Genomic DNA, 23,311 nt, shown 5'->3' with positions numbered 1-23,311 from the left:
ATTTTTTTTAACTATGTTTTTCATGTGGAAAAAATTACATAGTTGTTATTGTATTCTATGTACAGGGTTTATCATAGGCTGGTTAAAGCAACACATGTTTAGTTACAGGTATTTATTAAAATTAACAAAATCAGTTTTGGACACACACAAATTGCTGTGAATTAAAATAACTCGTCAAATTTTAAGCTACATAAAAAAATGTTTTTAAGCATTTCCCAGTATGCCAAAATAATGCGAGGTTCAGAACTTGAAAACAAATAAAAGCTTTCTCAATCAAACATAGACGGCTGTTGTGAACTCATATGTACTGTGTAATGAGATTGATCTATATATCTACGAGTTCCGAAAATTGTATACGTGCACGTGTGTATAGCGATCACTTAACCAGTCTATGATAGGTCATAAGCCCTGTAAACACCCAGACATCCATATTATTTTTAATCTACATATGTCGAGACATAAAAATGTGACAAAAAATCAGTTTGTTTTGTACATTAGCCGTTTAAAATACATGAAAAATTCGTAACGTCAAATTAATGATTTCATTAATTGATTCGTGAGTAATTTTGTGGTAATATCGATCCATTTTTAATTTACGTTTTGCTTGGTAATTACCACTATTTAATAAAAGCGGTATTACCAAGTAAAACTTAAATTAAAAATGTAAATTAAATGCACTGGAAAAGTCGGATCTTAGTTATGCAGCGAATAACTTCGTAAAATTCCTTGTCCCAACTTTTAATCAGGGGTTACAATAAGAAGGTGTAAGAATGGCGTTGTGACCAAAATTTTTAATGTCCCGGAAAAGTTTGACTAACAATTAATTGGAAAAGTTCTGAAGAATCTCCGTGGACTCCATTAACAGGATAATGTTACAGGATCCTATGTTATGAATTTAAATTAACAGTATTAATTAAATTATGTGACAAGGCTGTTTTTACGTTAAACTAGGGAATTAAGGTAAGCCTCGAGCGTTAATGGAGGTGTCTGGTATTATTATTATTATTATTATAGGTAGGTATCCTTACTTGAGATGAAGCATCTATCATTTTTATAAGAAAGAATATGGATATCTTACCATTCCAAGGCATACGAGTTATCTCCATATACACATAGGTAGCTTTCATCATACTGGTCATAACTGAACATCCATAAAAGGTTATTTTTTTTAAAGAGATATATATTGTTAGATTTCGTTGCAATGTTGTTAGATTTCTTTCATATGCTACTTTTTATTTTGATAGATATATGTCAAAAATTTCTCAAGTGAAGGTTAAACTGAATTAAATTTTTGGATATGTCAATATTATAGGTGTAAACTTGAGATTAAACATATATCGTTTTATACGAAAAAAGATGAAAGTCTAATAATCCCAGAGATTACAACCTTGTTTTATGCCTTCTTAAGTGGTCACTTTATTGTGATGGTCACATTTGTGTAACGTTTATTATAACGTTACAATATAACGTTTTAATATTATTAAACATTCATTTTACATTAATTTTTGAATGAGGTTTTGGATCGCTTTCACAAATGGATAATATTTTCAGTGGATAAGCATGACTCCATCAGTTTAAGAGAAGAAGTTATCCATAATGTCATGCCACATTAAAATTGTATAAATAAGTGCAATTCATAAATGGATAATGGAAGTAGGTAGATCTGAAATAGATAGTATCATTATCATGTCGGATTTGATTGTATTAACCATTTTCTTTCATTATAATTTTAAAACTAAATACTGTAAAATGTTTTTTAATCACGGGAAAACCAAGGATACGTAATTGTAATTTTTAATTATGTTTACGATAAAACAAATAAGAAAATTAGCTAGTTTAAAGTAAGAAAATCACTATTTAATGAACTAATGATAATAATCGTGTGTTTCACGTTTATATTATAATTTTATTTTTAAGTGATCATTGTTACGATTTATATTATATTTACCAAAAAAAATTGTCTCTTAGGTAAGAAAGGTTTTTTGTTCGCTTTAAACGGATTTCAACGAAAGAGAGCTGTTTCAGAATGATGCAATAATGAATTGTTCTAAAGCGTGCAGCGATACTTGTATAAATGCTTCCTGAATGGAAGAGAAAATTATACAAAATGAAGTTTTAATTAACTCTGTTTAAACAAAATTAACTCTGTTAAAATCTCTCGTACTGGATAGTAGGCCAATTAAGTTTTCTATCTATATAAATAAAAATATGAACAACATTTTGAGTGTGTCCAAATACTTGATCACAAATCTGAGTTTCTGAACAAAGGAGTTACATTTTAAACATTTTTAGTCTGTACCTAAATACCTAGATTTTCAAATTCTTTTTCATCTATGTTGAGATGTCAAAAATGTAAAAATAACTCCTAAGTGGATAAACCCTGATTTGTGAATAAGTATTTGGACACACAAAAAATGTTGTAAATAATCTTATTTTGAAAAATTTAAACAGTTGTTTTATATATCTCTTTTTTTTTAATATATATTTTTTTCAATAATAATTGGTATTTATAGAGCAAATGTTTTTTTGTTAAATCTATTAATAATGCCTTATTAAACTATATAAAATCTGCAATGTTTTAATGTATGTAGTAATTGTTAAATCAAACACAGATTTTTTGAGTCTACTCAGTTGTGTTTTATTGTTAAAAAACACATACAAATTACGAAACGATATTCGTTTGAAAATGCCATAACTAGGCGAAAAAATTGTCACAATATTTATTTGTATGTGTTTATTTAACAATAAAATACAACTTAGTAGACTCTAAAAATCCGTGTTTGATTTAACAATTAATAAATAAATTAAAAAAGATTTCTCAAATTAAACGCTAAATCAATAAATATGGAATATTTGACATAACTTCTGATATCTGACTAGGTTATCTATCTTCTTTGTCTCTTTTTTTTTAAAGATTTCACTCCACTTTTTATCTTTATTGGGATTTATTTATTTGTTTTGATTCTCTGGTGTAAAAATGTTACAATACACCATACGGATTTGAAAAAAAAAACTTCCTAATAAACATAGTAATCACTTAAAATACTTAGGGTGAGTAATCGATTTGGGTCCTCGTTAAAGGTACTTCGTAAGTACATATGTTAATCGTGTAGGAGTTTCTTATAAAGGGTTGAAAGGATCATATACCCTTTTGGATCCTAGACGCGGTCATTATTTATCTCACACCAAAGTTTTCGTGATTAATCCGTTCCGCTTCAAAGGGTAGACCAGTGATTCCCAAAGTGGTCTATATCGACCCCCAGGGGTCTACGACGACTTGGAAGGGGTATATGTCAGCAAAAAAAACTTGGGGGTCCATGAAAAAGAAATGGAGGTCAACGACATCAGGTTTATTCCTAAGACTAAAAGCATTTATTTTTTGCTTATTTATTTAATTTAACAGAGAGTAATTTTAATTTGAATTAACCTAACATGTGTGTATTTTTTGAATTTTCATTACACTTTATAAATTATCATACATTTCATAAATTTCAATCTTTCAATGTGCACTACATACATCGACTTTCAAAAATACATTAGAAGATAGTGAATTTGCTGAAAAACAATATCAGGTAAGGAGGGATCTACCAAAAATCGAAAAACATGGCAAGGGGTCTACGAGACAAAAAAAGTTTGGGAACCTCTGGGGTAGACGATTTAAACTGAGGCAGTGTTTTCGTTGAATAAAGTGGATAGCCTTTTCCCATTCGCTATCTTTCATCAAGCAAATGCTTAAAAAATGAATTTAAAAGAGAATCTATGAATATGTAATGGACTACCCATTCTTCTGCATCCTATTCCCATAATATTCTTTTCACTTTCACTTCATTTAATTGGTTTAAATTTATTATTACTGGACAAAAAAAATTTTTATGTTGATTAATAAAGAAAAACATTTAAATCAATCATTCAACATATTTTTATTTGTGTTTATAAGGTGTTAAATATAAGTTTTTTTTAAAATAAAAAGTGGTATTAACCAAGTTATAAAGGATAGATATTAATGTAAATGACTGCTGAATTAATGAACAAAATTGAAAGTTCTTTTTAATGTTTATCTGCTATAATTGATCTCTGAAAACTGAAACTCAAACAATAATGTTTCGTATAGTTTAGTTTCAACATTTGAAATTTCAGTACGTATCAAGGATATAGGTAAATCACGTAATATCCCTATTTAAAATGTATATACGACGCATATTGTCAAAATTAATGTCCTTGACACCACGAAAAAAGAAAATAAGGGATAACAGCTCTTTTTATGTGTCGTCGTTTTTCATAAGGGTGAATGCGGTCATTTTACGACGGTATTTTTATACGGCGGTATTGTCAGCATATTCATCCACGTATATGTAGGTATTTTATATTGTAAATGTACATGCCTTTTTGTACACATATATATGTTTTTAAATATATATGTGTAGCTTGGAAAAAAAATTAAGAAAGTTATTTACTTGTTTGGCTATTTTTTATTAATTAATAAAAACATCAAAAAAATAATGTTTCTTCCATAAAAAAACTTTAATGTCTGCTTGTTTCGCACTTAATATATTTTGTTAATCATAATTAGAAACAGTCTTCTTGGACATATTTAAAATGGTTTGAAACTGTTTTTAAACGACAAATAATCAAAGTCGATTTAAAAATAGTCTTTATTAAATTAATTTATTTTATAATTTCTTACAAAGCCCTACATATTAAACACAGACTCAATCAATAAGAAGTTTCCTTCTTAATTAAGATTGGATGAATATGTAAAGCAAATTTCTCCCAAACTTGGATTAATGCTGCCCGAATGAAAATAGAAAACTTTGTTGGCGGTTGGAAGAAACACAGATAAAGCAGACGCAATTTATCAGAAACCATCTGTTGTACCCAATCAACCGCCGGCCCTCTGCATAAACCGATGAACGGGCTAGGGGGAAATAGGAATTCGAGGTATAATTACATACGATTCTCTCTGCGCCAGAGCGAATTATTCCTCTTTCCTAAAATGTGTGTAGCATGTTCGATTGATTAATGTACGTAATGGAGAGTCAGTTGATTAAGCGTTGTGTGGAAATGTTCTTGACTGTTCACTGCGGTAAATGGATTGGCATTTTGGTTAGTAAGGACAATGCATATCATTTTAGCGTTTATCCGTCACCGTTATGTAACGTTGGGACTGGAACCTAGAGGATATAATTCCTGGAAATAAACAAATTTCCAGGGATGTCAAAATATAACTTTTTACGCTCATATTTATTTAGTATCATCCTGAATTGTAAGTAAAGTGCAGGACTATTACCAGATCTAGAAACACCTCATTTTCGGGTACGAAATTTGAGACACATATAGACTGTTAACCTTATTTTATTACAAAAAATATCAGTGAACCATTATTTATTATTTATTCATAAATAATTGTTCGCTGATATTTTTATTAATCAGACACTAGATTTTTTACCAAATGGATAATATATAAAGATACATATATATTTGCAAGTCTCAACTGTAATGAAGCATCTATTTTTTGTATACTTTGTGGAAAAACCAGATGAATATAATAATAAAAACAGAACCCTTGTAAAAGACCAAATTTTATTTAATTGATGCAAACGCGGCTAGTTTCGTGAACTATGTGCATATGTTTTCATCAACATGTTAAAATACAAAAAGGTTGTATTTTCACCTTTTGATGAGAGCATCCGTAGTTCTCAAAACTAGTATTGTTAACATTTATAAAATTAAAATTTGTATGATACAAGTGTTTGAAAAAGTAGCAAGTTGTAATTGAAAGCCAAAATTTATGATTTTTTTTATAATGATTATTTTCAACAATTTTTAGCCCTGAAGACTGTCTTTCAAAGGTGAGGGTATTTTTTCTACAGGATCCCGGAATTGTGTTCTCTACATATGCATACCATATGTTGCGCAATCATCTCTAGAGAAATATTTCAGTACAACACTAGAAATAAATTTAAATCGAAATCTTTGGAATGGAAATTTTGTTTAAGGAGTTCTCTTGGGAAATTGAATTCGGTCAATATTAGGGTGAGTACGAACAGCATGATATTCATGGACAAAATGATATAAAAAAACACTAAGGTGAAAGTTTCTACTCTCACGTGGTTTCAGTGATCTTAATACCCCTGAAAACTTTGGTATCCTCTAATCTGTTGAAGCTAGAAGATTGTTTTTTTTATGATTAAATTTTCATTCAATAATGTATAGAATAATGTAAAGTTGATAAAAATTAAATGTTATAATTGGATTCCATGTTAATTTTATTTCTTATTTATTTTTTGTAATCTTCTGGATTAAATGGAAAGTTTTCATAGATGTTAATAATACTTTAAATCAACACAAAAAAGTATCCACAAAATCATGAAATAACAATATATTATTTAGTAAGAAGGAAAATTTTATGTTTTACATAATAAACAATTTAAATTCAATACAGTAGCTAAATTGTAACGATTCTTTATTATTAAATTAAATAGGTCTTCAAAAATATATTCATATTAATTTATTTCACAATATGTTTTAAAATATTAATCTATTCACAATATTTGTTATTCACAGTGTCAGTATTACTGTGAATCATTCCAGGTTTTAAGTGCCAAGTTACAGCCAACCGAAGAGCTTCCTCGGCAACCTGGTGATGGGTTGCACAACGCACTTCGCCCTTTCTGGGAGGTCGCACTGCCTGGAAGTGGGGCTGAATTCCAGTCCATCTCCGCACAGTTTGCTCACTGGCAATCCTTTGGAGCACTTCCAGTACATGCTGCAGTTGTCTGGGTCGGGCCAGTATACTTCAGTATTTTGGCAGTATGTGGCGCATTCTGGTACAGCTGAAAAATAACACCATGTCACATTTTTACTTAGTTTTTTATCTTCACTTATTTGATTTTTGTTAATGATAATTATAATATATATTTTTCTCATGTTGAAGTTTATTGGGTGGGTTCATTCACGAAGGATGAATTATTGCTTAAAACTAATAAGAATATAAAATAATTTAAATAAACGTACTTGGGGGTACAGATGGGGCTTCGGTAGTGGCAATAGTAGGAGCGTCAGTTGGGGCAACGGTAGGGGCATCAGTTGGAGCGTCAGTTGGGGCATCAGAAGGAGCGTCAGTTGGGGCATCGGTTGGGGCATCAGTTGGAGCGTCAGTTGGGGCATCGGTTGGGGCATCAGTTGGAGCGTCAGTTGGGGCATCGGTCGGGGCGTCAGTTGGAGCATCAGTAGGAGCATCAGTTGGGGCATCAGTTGGAGCATCAGTTGGAGCATCAGTTGGTGCGTCAGTTGGAGCCTCAGTTGGGGCATCGGTCGGGGCATCAGTAGGAGCATCAGTTGGGGCATCAGTTGAAGCATCAGTTGGAGCATTGGTTGGAGCGTCTGTTGGGGCAATAGTTGTTTGTGCAGAACAACCACTTGATGAAATATTTACACAACGCTGAAAGAAAGCAAATGGATTTAAAATCTTAAATAAAACTGATAATTATTTGATTAAAAGATAACTAAAAATGTATTTGAATTAAATAAATATTGAGATATGAGATCAACATGAAATTTTTAAACAGTAATAGTTTAATAGAAATTACCAGCGATGCAGGATCGAACTCGAAACCATTTTCCTTGTCGCAGTTATATTCCATAGGCTGTCCTTTGAAGCACAAATAAAATTTAAAGCAACTTGTTTCATGTGGAATAAGTGTGATGGAGGATGAATTTTGAGGGCAGATGCTTGGTGGTGCAGATGTAACAGAAGGAGCTTCAGTTGGAGCATCAGTTGGTGCATCAGTTGGAGCCTCAGTTGGGGCATCGGTCGGGGCATCAGTAGGAGCATCAGTTGGGGCATCAGTTGGAGCCTCAGTTGGGGCATCAGTTGGTGCATCAGTTGGTGCATCAGTTGGAGCGTCAGTTGGAGCATCAGTTGGTGCATCAGTTGGTGCATCAGTTGGAGCGTCAGTTGGAGCATCAGTTGGTGCATCAGTTGGTGCATCTGTTGGAGCGTCAGTTGGTGCATCAGTTGGAGCCTCAGTTGGGGCATCGGTCGGGGCATCAGTAGGAGCATCAGTTGGAGCATCAGTTGGAGCCTCAGTTGGGGCATCAGTTGGTGCATCAGTTGGTGCATCAGTTGGAGCGTCAGTTGGGGCATCGGTAGGGGCAATGGTAGTTTGTGCGGAGCAACCAGTCGATGAAATTTTCACACAGCGCTGAAAGAAAGAAGTATGAAAGATGAAATTAAATTTATGGTGATTATTGCTTATTACTTGATATTCGACTTTTACACACGTCATTGCAAAACTTTAATTTTAAAATATTTTCAATAAAAAAGGAAAAGAGAAGTAAAAATAATTATTTATAATTACCAGCAGCGTTGAATCAAATTCATATCCATTTTCCTTATCACATAAGTATTCGGTAGCGTGTCCTTTGAAACACAAGTAAAATTTAAAGCAACTTGATTCGTGAGGAATAACTGTAATGGAGGATGCATTTTGAGGGCAGATGCTTGGTGGGGCGGATGTAACAGAGGGAGCATCGGTAGGGGCATCAGTCGGTGCATCAGTTGGTGCATCAGTTGGTGCATCAGTTGGAGCGGCAGTTGGAGCGGCAGTAGGGTCCTCAGTTGTTGGTGATGCTGTAGATGATTGTTGCGATAAGCATCCTCCATCCTTTGGCCAATCACAAACCTTATCATAGAGGAACACGAGATTTATTATTTTCATCAACATTAAAAAATTTAAGTTATTGAATCATATCTGTATGAAAGAGGTAAACAATTACATATTGAACAAGTTGAAAATTCAGGGGAGACAAAATATCCAGTTTTTAGAAATTATTGAAAATTATAATATGATATTATCTTGCCAATAATAATAATAATAATCTCGCGAATAATTCTAAATAATCATTCTTATCGTTATTGTAAAAGTTATAGTTATAGTTAATCTCACGTTACCATGAATATATTACCTGAATAGCTTCATTGAATTCAGTTCCCTTGGCACAATTTCTTTCTACCATATATCCCATCCAACAGTAGTAAAATTTCGTGCAGTCAGTTTCATGGGGTAGCAACAGATGTGCAGTTTGTGTAACTGGGCATACGTCACGGAACGAATAGTTTCTTATGAACTTTTTGCACACCTGAAAATAAATCACAATACCAAATGTAATTACTACTGCTACTACTACCGCCACCTTAGTGCTTTTAGAGAGTCAGAATATGGAATATAATACCTTTTCAACATCGTCAAAAAGTTTTCCATCGTCGCAATTCATTAAAATACTTTTTCCGTCAACGCACATGTTGTATTGAGTCACACTTTTCTCATTGCTGAAGAGGTGTATACCATTAGCGGGGCATTGTACCTCTCCTCTGCTCAGGGCAAGGACTGACAGGATAACCAAAAGGAATCCTAAAATAAAATGTGCCTCGTTAAGTTTCTGTTTTTAAATAATAAAATATACATGAAAAATAAAATATTTCCTAAACATGTGAATAATGTTAATATATAACCTCTTAAGAGATTTTAGTTTACCGGTTTCAAGACGTACCATAGAATTATTCACACACTTAAAAGTGACGTGTTGTATTGTTGTCATGCTGATATAGTGAATGTCCTGAAGAAGAGATGGATATGTCTCCAAAACCGGTAGACTAAAATCTCGGCGATCTGAAAAACCATTACTAAAATTTTGTTAAAAATAGTAATAAAAAATATTATCAGTATAAGTGTATTTTTATTGATATTTCAAAGTAGGGAAAGAAGTAATTGGATATGAATATGGAATTTGGAATATGGGAACTGAACTTTTATAAGGCTTTTAAGATTGTTTACAGTGATCACTTTACATACTATAACATATATTCTATCCATGGTTAAAGCAAATATATTTTCCCAATTTTTCGAACTGCTTTGGTATATCATTGGACTGAAACGTTTAATAATTTACATATCAACATATTTCAGAACATGCTGAAATTGATTGATGAAATTACTGATGCCTTTATTTTGTTATTTTTATTCATTTACACATAAATATAAATATCGCTCACTCCTTCCAACAACGTCATATATCAAAAATCGTCAATTCTCAGTTGTGCATATTTTCGAAATGCCCAGGAAATGTACTATATCCCAGCAAAGCGGCACATTTTTTATATAATATTTACCCGCCACAGGGCAAAAAGTATTGTTTTTGCATTTTGAAGAAAATGTTTAAGTGTTTTTTTTAAATATATTAAACGTTTTTCAAATGGAGAAAAAACAGCCCGGTTTTGCCTAAAAAGATCTGTTGTACAGTAAAAAGTTCAATAAGTGGCTTGATATTTATTTTTAATCCATTATATTATATTTTTAAACATTAAAAACGATCTCCTGAAAAATCAGTTTTTTTTTATACATGATGTTGTTGAAAAGAGTGAGAGATATGTGTGTGTATAAAGTAAACTTAAAACAATGACAGATCTCAAGCCCTGTAGATACAGAGAAGTTCATATTCCTTTCTCAAATAATTTTTCGTCTCTTTTAAGGTAACATTTAAAATCAATATTGTTATGAAGTCCGGGGATAATGAGGACTTTTAATACATAAAATTCGCTTAAATGTTAGTATCACAAGATATTCCAAGCAGAAGTTTGCTTTCTTAATTAAAAAAAATGATGATAAGATTACACTTTATCGGTCATTGGGAATGATGTTTAATTTTTAAATAATAATTCTTAACTTTGAACCGCCATTAAGTGTTTCGATTAGGCTGATAGATAAATGTTTATGGTACAATAAAACAGATACTTCTGTTTTAATATTTATTACTGATTGGTTTTTCCCTGAATGCTCTTCTTGTACATAGTATACTTAAGATCATAAATCTGTCTGAAGCTATTGTTCATACATAACTTAAATTGATACGAGTAAGCTTAACGAATGACAAATAAAATAAAATCACGAATTACTTGCATGTATGGAGAAAGAGTAATTTTGGAAATATGTAATATAAACTACTAAATTTAACTTATACAAATATAATAAAACGACAACTTTACAGTTTTTTCCACATATATGTATTTTATTAAACATACCGTCGTAAGTCAGTAACGAAAAAACAAACCCAATCACTGGTCGAATAAAGCAGAGAAAGTTATTAAGTTGTTATTTTATTATATTAAATGCAGTTTCACCAAGAAATGTCAGCACAAAAATGAAATATTTCACCCAAAATCGTTTTTCAAATCAAGCACAATTTTTTAGTCAAGGAAGCATTAAAAAGAACAAAGCATTTATTGATATTAATAAAAATGAAAATGTTATTTTGATCTATATCTTAAATCTCCTAAAGTTTGAAACAATATTGTTTATACAAATATCGGGTTTTATTTTAAATTTCATAATATGAACATGAGACAGTTGTTTTCATCTGTGTCGGGTAAAAATTTATTTTTAACGATAGAAAAGCTTATTAGCTTCTTGACAGTTGATGACACTTTTTACTATTTCTAGTAGCATATTGTACTAAATTACATTTTACCAAAAGTCCTTTTCGGGACAACATTAATTATTATTATAACATATATGAAATGACATCATGTATTTGTATATATATATATATATATATATATATATATATATATATATATATATATATATATATATATATATATATATATATATATATATATATATATATATATATATATATATATATATATATATATATATATGTATATATATATATAAATATATATATATATATATATATATATATATATATATATATATATATATATATAAATATATATAAATATATATATATATATATATATATATATATATATATATATATATATATATATATATATATATATATATATATATATATATATATATATATATATATATATATATATATATATATATATATATATATATATATATATATATATATATTATATATATATATATATATATATATATATATATATATATATATATATATATATATATATACATATATATATATAAATGAAATGAAAAAGAAGATGTATATTTTCTATTTGAGTACTAAAAGAAGGCAAAATATTAAATAGTTTGCGACACCATGAAAGTAATATATTAATAAAAATAAAGCAGAAAAAAATATGAAGATCAATTTTACATTTACGTTTTATTTAGAATTTGAAATGAAATTATGTAACGTAATTATAATTAAAATTCAAGCGGTGGATGCTTTTCGAAATAGAAGTAGTCTTAACATTTATGCAAAAGTTATCAATCAGATAATTTAAAAATAATAATAATATGTTTTTTTTTATATTAAAAAAATGGTTTAAAGCGAACTACCCCAAATTAAAATATAATATATAAAAAAAGAAGTTTACCTAGCATTGTAGACTTGTTGTGATCAATTTGAATGTATAACTTGATCTTTGAAAAAAACTAGTAACAATGAATTCATAAAAAAATTTCACCGCTTTTTATTATGCGAATTGGAGTGGGATTAGACCGCAATAAAAGTATTGATAAAAAGTTAATCCGTCTCGCAAAAGATATAACAATGTACTGAGTTTTTTTCAAGATATTTCTAAGAATAATTTAGAAGCTTCTTAGGATTTGTATCATATATGTGTGTATCAAATACGATAAGTACTATAAAGGGAATTTAAAATCCCTATCTTTTTAATCACTTATAAAGATGATATAATTTTTTGCTTAAAGAACGTCTTTAGTTTTAATTTCGTCTATCTTAAATAATAACATAATGTAAACATACTCAACAACTTAAATATATGACCAGTAAGAGTTTGTACTATACGTGTGTTTTAAAGAGTACGTACGTTTAATATACTTAAAAAGTAGTTTTATACAAGTGTTTTATTACTATATTTTAATCATCATGGTAATCCACAAAACTCTTGCCAAATTAAGGAAGGTGTGTTGAGATGGTTTGGCCATGTGGATCGAAAGAGTGAAGAAAGGATAGTAAAACAAGTTTCTGAGAAAAACGAAATTGGCAATAGAAGCAGACGAAGTTCAAAGAAAACTTATCGTGATCAAGAATTTCAAATACTTGAAAGTGGTCAAGTCAGAACTCGGAATATTCGGCGGGTTGCATGAATGTGGAAGAGGCGAAGATTGTTTACATAGACAAATTGGTGTGGTTTTCTATATCTACTCTATATCTACCACTTCTGGGAAGCAGTGATATGGTTAGTTTTATTAGTTTTATTGCAAAATTGATAAATAAGGTTTTTAACCGTTTGTTTGACGATTATATAGATTTTTGTTGTTGTTGTTGAATTTGGAGTTTCTTTTATTAAATTTGTATTTACGATTTGTGAAGTTGGGATTTCCTCATTTTCAAAAATGAACATATGAACGTTTGATAGCATACGTTGTTTATCTCAACCCCTAACAGCCCTGACCAAATTTCACGAAACTTGTTTCTTGTAAACCATATGTACAACTTCTCATTACGAGAAACAAAGGGAATAGTATACAAAGATTTATTTCTCTAACACTTGGGGCATGTAACGAATCAGTGGTCAGCGGTTAAGGGAAACGGAAGTAACTCGTTACTTGGATGGGAGAATTTTCCGAGGAACTTTTGCCATTAACCCTTGGAGTGTTACATACCTGTTAGTGGAACTTTGGCATATGTCCAGAACTCTGATGCTACTCTCCATAGACACTCAGCACTAGGGCTGTGAAATAGCCCTACCGGAAGAACGTTTAAAATGTGAAGTAAATACTGGTTTATCGGTCAATTCATTTAAAAGCGTCAAGGATTCATTAATTGGTATAATATTTATGAATTGTTGGGTAATATATCAAAAAATAAACAAGGCTTATTTGGTTGAATTCTACATTTATTTATATATATGTTAATACGTGACGCGTTTCGTCTTCTTAGGACATTATCAAACACTGTATATCATAGAAGAGTTTGATAATGTCCAAAGAAGACAAAACGCATCACGTATCAACATATACCATACATAAATAAATGTAGAATTCAACCAACTGTCTGCAGTTACAATAAATAATATTTATGGTATAGTATAAAATCTTGTTTGGTCAGTACTTCTATATGGAGTTGAATTGTGGAATCTCAAGATCTAATAGAAGAGAAGAAATATCAACTTGTAATTGCCGTTTTAGACATTTATAACTGATTAAGTAAATTGACGAATATAAGGAGCGGAAATAGTGATGGACTAGGTAAGATGTTGAAGAAAAAGAGCTAAAGTAACCTACCTGGTAGAGTCAAGAACAGATACGATTCTATGAATAAATTAGGCATTTCTTAACGGTAATCCAAGAAACAACATTTTCAGAATGAAAAGGTAATTCATTACATAGTCTAACCGCTTGAACCATATATCAATTGATTACAATTATATTATACATATATCAAAACATGAAAGTAAACTAACATTTATTAAAACTATAATGTTATTATTTTGTAATATTCACAAATAATTTCGTAATATAAATTTGAACATGTTTACCGGTGAACCGGTTTACCAATGAGGGGTAATGCACACCCCACCCAGTACTAGTATCGAGTTCTACAGACTGATTAAACTTTTTGTATCGATACGGAGAACTAGTTGAAACATTAAACCAGTTGAAGATTTTTTTTGAGGGGTGTATAAAATTACGTATTATTTTTTGACATCTCATCAAAGATGAAGAAGAATATGGAAGTCTGGGCATTTACGGGGCTGACGACCGTCATAGGCTGGTTTAAGTGATCACTTTACACACGTGTAACATTCACTAATTCTACCCATTATTGACAACCACGCTACTCAAATTTTTCAGCGTCAGCCCCGTAAATGCCCAGACTTCCATATTCTTCTTCATCTTTCATGAGATGTCAAAAAATAATATGAAAATAACTCCTGTAATTGGAGATAATCCAAATTTTGTGAACAAGTATTTGGACACACTCAAAATGTTGTAAACTACGTATTATTGAACCTTGTGTTCGAATCGAAAACGTTACAATTATTTTGTCGAAAAATGAAGGAAAGCAGATTGTATATTTTAACCTCATTAAAATCTAAAAAGAAGCAAGTATTTAAGCAACCATCACATGTGGTAGGTAAATCTCAGGAGTAGTCATCTTGTCAATTTTCGGTATGAGGCGCTAGGCCAAAAAAATGGGGAACCTGTGATCCGCGTACATGCAGATATTAAAGTTACCTTAGTCTTCAAATAAAATACCAACTTCAATGGTAAAATAAAATAACAAACTTTATAGTATAGTTGTTTTTAATTATTTAAAATCTAGTACAAAACATAAATATTGAATTAATTATTTTAATCGTTTAATAATATGTATCTACTGAGTAATATAAATATTTAGTAAAATAACATTTTAAAACACCCTTAACAGATATTTCACGATCATTGTTCGACTGTAACTGTCATTGTAGATTAACACTGCGTATGTTTGAATTAACGAGTATTATTCCTTTGTGCTGTCAATAGCATACGAACGGGACGGTATGTAATCATGGAATGTAATATTAATATCATAGTTAACGTACTAGATTCGGGTTTAATTACTACATGCAGCATGGGTTCAATCCTGCGCATTGTTATTAAAATGTAGGTATATAACCTGCAAAGGGGAAACCGGGGTCAAAAGTAACATTACTTCATTTGTCGTTATAAGACACATATTTCAATTATATTAAAATATTTTGTAATTTGCAAAAAATGAAGCTACTGAAGATATTCGAATAAATGCCTTGTTTTGCTTTAAATGAAAATGAAAAACATTTTTATTAATTGATTCGGCAAAATCATATAATCAGGCGTTACCTACGATGTTAAAATAATCCAGGATTCGTATCATGCATACGATTATTCGCTAAGAGGGTCTCTGCTAAATTAAAACCATCTCAATCTAACAAAGATGGCTGTTGTGAACTCATATGTATAATGATTAAAGAAAAAACTTCGTTTTTTACCACTTGAGTTTTATTATAGACTACATATTTCAGAAGTTAAACTTCCATCATTCAGGTCTGTATAATAACAGACCTGAATGATGGAAGTTTAACTTCTGAAACATGTAGTCTATAATAAAACTCAAGTGGTAAAAAACGAAGTGTTTTCTTTAATCATTGTAACATGTCTCACCACAAAGTTAATGCCGAAACAATAAATAAAACTCATATGTATCATGAGATTGACCAATATACCAATATGTGTCTAGAAGTTCCAAAAAATTGAGTACTGTGGTTGTCAATCGTGGGTAGCATTGTGAATGTTGCACGTGTGATAACATGACCAGCCTATGGCAGGTCATAAGTCCTGCAAATACCCAGAGAATATTCTTCTATAAGAAGAATATTCTTCTTCATCCATGCTGTGATTTCAAAAATGTAATAAAATTATTCATTCAAAAAACGTAAGAAATTCATAAAGATAAATTTTCATTAATTGATCTGAGAGTCACTTTGTGGTAAAACCTACCATTTAAGACAAAATTATATTATATTTTATACTTATAGTGCGCTAGTGCACAACACAATTTTACCGTCCGGCAGTCCGGTATTGAAAAATAAAGCGACTACGACACTTTAGCGTGATCGAATTTACGCGCAACGTGTTCACGCACCGATCAAGAGCACTGATCCAAAGAAAGATGGACAAAAGCACAAGCACAAGCCAATCCAAGCCAATGATCGTTTTATCACTCTAACTGATGTGCCGGACGGCAAAATTCCGTGTAGTGCACAAATGCCCATAAAATAATCCTCTCAAATTTGGAGTACCTATTCAATAACAAGCTCTTGGGCAGAGTAAAATAATAATAAATTAAGGATTGAAGAAGCCTTTGTTATTTTGCGATGTACTTATCTTTATTATAACGAATGAAAAATCTCCCTCCAATTGTAAAATAATCTAAAGTCAAGCACCCTCTTGTCCCATATTTTGGAGAAATCTGAGAAAATCTAATCGGGTTGAAAATACATCTGGAAAGGGTTTCTTAATTGGCTTATTTAATAAATTACCAATTAGAAATTGAGTAATATTATTCACGTAAGCTTTTGAAAAAGGAAAAGGAGATTCAGTTGGCTTGGCCATGTACTCCGCCGAGAGCCTTAATCAAGCTTGCCTCTTTTACAAGGCATCAGGTTCGCACCGCCCAGGACGACCACTGCTGACAATTCGTCGGCAGTTCTCGTCAGAATTTCGGGACGCGGATCTGACTTGGGAGGATGGAAGGGAGCTGGCAGCCGACAGAAAAGCCTGGAGACAGTTTGTGGAGTTCATATGCTCCACCTAGGGAGCGGATATGGTTTAATTAATTAAGCTTTTAAAAAGCGCTACATTTAAAAAAAATCGAGAAGGCTGTATAAGAAATAATATGAAAAGTTAAAAAAAAAAGATAGCAGAGATAATAGAACGCCACACTACTGTCTTTGAAAATATTCTATGCCTCTGCTCATGCATACCCACCGATTATTTCGACTCGTGACCCGGCCGCTTTCAAGTATTTGACATGCCTGATCATGCCAAGTGTTCTTCGGTCTTCCTCTGATTCTATTACCAAGAAAATTCACCTCATAAATTTGTTTTACTATTCTTTCTTCATTTACTCAATTCGCATGCCCGAATTCATTTTCATAAACCTTTCTAAATTTTTTACCAATTCCACCTTTTACTTTCATACATTAGGGTTGGAACCAGGAATCCGTTGTATACTTATAGTTCGGTTAGTATATTTACATACTTCGTCTGAATATATTTAAACTCACGAACCTACGACACGCATAATGGTCATTCAGTCAATTCATGGTGAAATGGAATAACGTACTGACTACAAATCAACTGTCAACTGTCAAATTGACAGTCTGTAGAAACAATGTTGCCAGTTTAATAACCAAACCTCTAAAAAAACACCCTATAGTATACAGTATTTATTTAATATCACCCCGGACTGGTACAAGAAGCGTAAGGCTGATCACCTTGCCTTCGTGCAATTAACGATCAAGATAACACTGGGTCATAACGATACAGTGCCCTATGCACCATGGGGTGCGGATAAGGGTTAAAAGAAAGAATAGTAGATAGTACATATTATATGCTGATGGATTTTCATTGACTTGATATATTCTATTTAAAATCCATGATGGTGACATTTCATATAGATTTATTTTAATTTTATAGGGTCCAACTTGATTTCTACGTTTTCGTTTAAATAAATCTAATTTTAATTTCAAGGAATCGCCATTTCTGTAGGATAAGAAGATCGCTTAGTAGCTAAAATGTTAAATGTTATTACCCTTAAAATATCTTCCAATTAAATGCGCCATTATTTTCATCCCCCTCACATTATTATGTACTTCAAAGGGGTTTCTTTTCGCTAAACGGAATTCTTTCTCCGGTATTTTAATACCACAATTGAGTTCCATTTCGGTGTAAATTGGTATTTGATAGGTAATAAAATACCGCTAATAGTAATCGTGTAGAACGAATCGAAATACCGAGATTATTAAATAATGAAGAGCTTCTAAAATATTTGAAATAAATGTCTTCACGAAGATGGGTTTGAATCATTTCTTGAGATTTAAATTTTACAAACTAAGAAATATAAAAAAATAAGACTAGAAATATCATTGTTGATATCCTGTAGAGTGTGGGGAGGAGTGATATTATGTTAGGAAAAAAATGTTAATAAAATCTAAAACTTATTTTTTTTTACAAAAATGTTAATAAAATTAGTATATAACCACTCACCGAGATTTTTACGTCTACCGGTTTCGAGACGTACCCGTCTCTTCGTCAGGTCAATCACTAACACAGCATGCAAACAATACTACCCTTCACCACCATAGCACCATTTACACACTCAAAACTACACAAAATGTCTAACACATGCGATTTTTGGTCGACCCGAAGACCAACACGCACTATAGTTTTCAATACAGACATGCGTTACGAGCCGAGGTTAAACGTATATTAAAATTAGACCTATAATTGAATCAACTTATATACTTGTAGGATGAAAGGAGTGGGCGGGGTTCGAATTGGATATTGACGAATCTTGTTTAACCGATGTCGAATCAAACAATGGACTATATGTAAAATCTAAAAAATAGTTGATTGATATATCGACATGGAAGAATAAGTTTTATGGATGTAACACGTAAGTCTAGTCATTGATAGGGCTTACAATTTAACATTGGCTGGTTTAAGTGATTAATTTCAATATTTTGAAAATTTGTCATCATAAAAAATTATATATTATTTTTTAACATCTCGTCAAAGATGAAGAAGAATATGGAAGTCTGGGCATTTACGGGGCGGACGACCGTCATAGGCTGGTTTAAGTGATCACTTTACACACGTGTAACATTCACCAATTCTACCCATTATTGACAACCACACTACTCAAATTCTTGGAAGTTCTGTATATATGAACCAATTTAGAAACTTTGTTCTTGAATCACTAGAACTTCACTAGAGACATCTGTTGGTGAGATGTAAAGAAGCTCTTTATTAAGCAGAAACTCTTATATTAGTATGTGATGTCCAAATCCTGGATTTCAATCACACACATGAGAAACGCCAGAAAATACCATTTTCAATTTTATTACTTAAGCATAATTTGACCAGACAATTTAAATACAGGTGTGTTTATATTAGGTGTGTCTAAATACTACATCTGGATTATCTCCAATTAGAGGAGTTATTTTCATATTATTTTTTGACATCTCATCAAAGATGAAGAAGAATATGGAAGTCAGGGCATTTACGGGGCTGACGACCGTCATAGGCTGGTTTAAGTGATCACTTTACACACGTGTAACATTCATCTTTGATGAGATGTCAAAAAATAATATGAAAATAACTCCTGTAATTGGAGATGATCCAGATTTTGTGAACAAGTATTTGGACACACTAAAAAAATTGTAAATAAAAAATTCTCATGTATTTTTTAAATTAACGATCAGAACTAATCAATGAAGTCAGTATTTAATTTGTACAATATATTTTTTTTAATTTTTCAAATTAACGAAGAATGCTAGAAAAACCTGAAAATACCTTTGAAAATGTACTCGTATATGAAAAACCGGTTGTTTTAATAAAATATTTTTTATTCTTTCAAAAAGTTAGATACAAATTTGGAGTATCAACTTACAATAAGGTTGATCAATAAAGATAAAAAAATTGAATTACATAATATCATTATGATTGGCTAAAACTTAGAATATGTTCAAAAGGATTTTTAATAAAACACTTGCCACACAAAATATTGCTAAAGTCTAAATTATATAATAAACACAAAACAATGTTTAAGATAAATGTTTTAACTGATCAGAAATCGAATAAAATCAGTGTTTACACGCATGGGAGAACATTGTTCTAACCACTACACTACCTCAGTAATTTTCGCCAAATTTTAACTGCATACATTCTTTCGTGAGCCACATAGCAAAAAGTAATAATGTATTTAGTAAGGTCATACAACCTCCTCTTTGAAATTCCACGTAATTATTTCCCCCTTTGCTGAAAACGACATCAAAGGCTCAAAGTATAGAATCCCTTTTGTAATATCACATACCTTTCGGATGAAATAAATTTTTCTCTTTGCGCCGACAGAATTTTGCCGCGACCGCGATATTTCCATCGTGTGGCGGAATTTACTCGTTGTAAATCTGTCACATTTTATTGGGTTAAAGGATTAGTTTTATCAGTCATGCGACCGGATTCTACTTACACACATATTTCAGAATCAGCGACGTTAAATAAATAAAGTTCGCTCTAGAAAACAAAAATAGTTTGACTCATCTTTGACAATACAAGTAGTACATCACATAAATCAGTAAGATATGAAAACAATTCTACGAATCGGTACTTAGTGACTCAACTTTTAAAGTAATTATTACACGTTCATATATATCAATATATATATATATATATATATATATATATATATATATATATATATATATATATATATATATATATATATATATATATATATATATATATATACATATATAAATATGAAAAAAAAAACTATCTAACCCTCACGCCGCTTCCCCGCAGGGGTAGGCAGTGAGAATACAACGCCACACCACTCTGTCCTTGTCCTTCTTTGCCTCTTCCACGTTCATGCATCTCCTCATACACACTCGCCGATTGTTTCGACTCCTAACCTGACCAACTTTCAAGTATTTGGCATACTTGATCGTGCCAAGTTATTCTTCAGTATATATATATATATATATATATATATATATATATATATATATATATATATATATATATATATATATAAATATATATATATATATATATATATATATATATATATATATATATATATATATATATATATATATATATATATATATATAATATATATATATATATATATATATATATATATATATATATATATATATATATATATATATATATATATATATATATATAATATATATATATATATAATGTTTCGTCCGATGTGGGGTTTTTCCATAATGCTTCAATACAAAAAGGTCGGGTGTTATTCACTGTTCTCTTATCTTCGGTATATCTTGCGTTTTGTACCACAAAATATATTGTAATTGTGTCAAAAGTGGCATTTTTTCGTGGCTCGTATGTCATTCTGTGACATGATGTAATAATTCATTATGTAATATATGTCAAAACTGAAAGTTGAAACAGGAGATCTGAGGACATTAGGAGGAAAGGGAGGGAAATAGTCGGGGTTTCGTCATAATTTATCACTGTGCAGACACCCCCTCCCCCTGCGATCATCTTCACTCCATTCTTTACTGCCAAATCTGAAACACACCTGCGTCTTAGTAATCCCTCACTTTGACAAGATAAAATAAATCATCTTTCGTTATTATAAAAAAAACGAATTTTTCGATAATTCCACACGCTAAATAACATGTATCGCCCTTTTAGAAATATTCAGCATATATTTTACTATATATATATATATATATATATATATATATATATATATATATATATATATATATATATATATATATATATATATATATATATATAAATATATATAAATATATATATATATATATATATATATATATATATATATATATATATATATATATATATATATATATATATATATATATATATATATATATATATATATATATATATATATATATATATATATATATATATATATATATATAACAAAAAAAGCATTAATAAAAACATCCTTTAAACATTACTGACATAGTCAACCCAATTATTTATTAATTTGGCATTAAGTTTATGGAATAACTTAATAATTTACATATAAAATAAAAAAAAAAAATTTATCCAAGTAATTATTTTTGACTGCTCCGTTGATTTAAAAAAAAATGTCCAGTTAATTCACAACTTCAAAGACTTTTTGACACGATAAACTCAATTTAACTTTTGTATTATTTTCTAAATGTCGAAAACAGCTTCAATTCTCTTCGGGGTGTTCATTACTCGTAATTACTGTATTTGGTTATATTCCGATTTTTATTATTCGTATTATTATTATTTATTATTTGTATTGTCCGCCTCCGTAGTGTAATGGTCAGCACGCTCGGCTGCCGTTCTGGAGGTCCCGGGTTCGATTCCCAAGGGGGGTAAAATAAATATAAGTGATTTTTTAACAGTAATATTTATTCAATATTACCATGGACTGGTACCTGAAGTGGAGGGCTGATCACTTTTCCTTCATGTGTAAACGATCAAAATAACACTGCGTTTATATAACACAGTGCCCTATGCACCATTGGGGTGCGGATAAGGGTTTTATTATTGTTATTGTTATTTGTATTAAGTAACGTAATGTAACACAAGCTATTTCTATTAAATGACCTTCGTATTATTAATGAACAAGTTATGATTGTGAAGCTAAACCTCGATGGGTAGTAAGCTGTGTCAATGCCCAAACTTCCATATGCTTTTTCATCTATGTTGATATATCAACAAAAAATATTTTTTAGATTTAAAAGAGTTTTTCAATGGACCTAAAATTTGTCTCTACTCGTCACAAGATGTACTATATTTTTGATGATTAAAAAGTATTAGTCCTCAAAAACACACAGAAGAATATATTAATACATAAGTTTTCGATTTCCTTCAAACGCAAAATAAAGTAAAGATTTTTTTGCAATTGGTCTGGGTGTTTGTGTTTTATTTTCACATTTACCTTCCCTATCATTACTATCCTACCCGGAGACAAACTTCTAAATGTAGAGGTTATTTTGCAGGTTATTCATTTAAACATGTTGCATACATATTCACATTCAAACCCTTAT

At 30.5% G+C, this 23,311-nt stretch overlaps 1 protein-coding gene across 1 annotated transcript in view; it reads right to left on the bottom strand.

Moving 5' to 3' along the window:
• Nucleotides 1-6,366: 6,366 nt before the first annotated feature.
• LOC148309943 (uncharacterized) overlaps nt 6,367-23,311 on the bottom strand; it is a 40,630-nt gene continuing 23,685 nt past the window's right edge. The window contains exons 2-7 of the mRNA XM_088259222.1: nt 9,235-9,413; nt 8,968-9,141; nt 8,361-8,684; nt 7,590-8,204; nt 7,015-7,441; nt 6,367-6,833 (exon numbers count right to left, since the gene is read on the bottom strand). Coding sequence (XP_088115348.1) covers nt 6,607-6,833; nt 7,015-7,441; nt 7,590-8,204; nt 8,361-8,684; nt 8,968-9,141; nt 9,235-9,303 — 1,836 coding nt within the window. The 5' untranslated portion in view covers nt 9,304-9,413 and the 3' untranslated portion in view covers nt 6,367-6,606. The remainder of the gene's footprint in view (nt 6,834-7,014; nt 7,442-7,589; nt 8,205-8,360; nt 8,685-8,967; nt 9,142-9,234; nt 9,414-23,311) is intronic.

The sequence above is a fragment of the Brachycentrus maculatus genome, unplaced genomic scaffold (genome assembly GCF_059751285.1).
Source record: "Brachycentrus maculatus isolate JH-2025_06_01 unplaced genomic scaffold, ASM5975128v1 h1tg000115l, whole genome shotgun sequence".
Lineage (NCBI taxonomy): Eukaryota > Metazoa > Arthropoda > Insecta > Trichoptera > Brachycentridae > Brachycentrus > Brachycentrus maculatus.
This window is presented reverse-complemented; position numbering and strand designations above follow the sequence as displayed.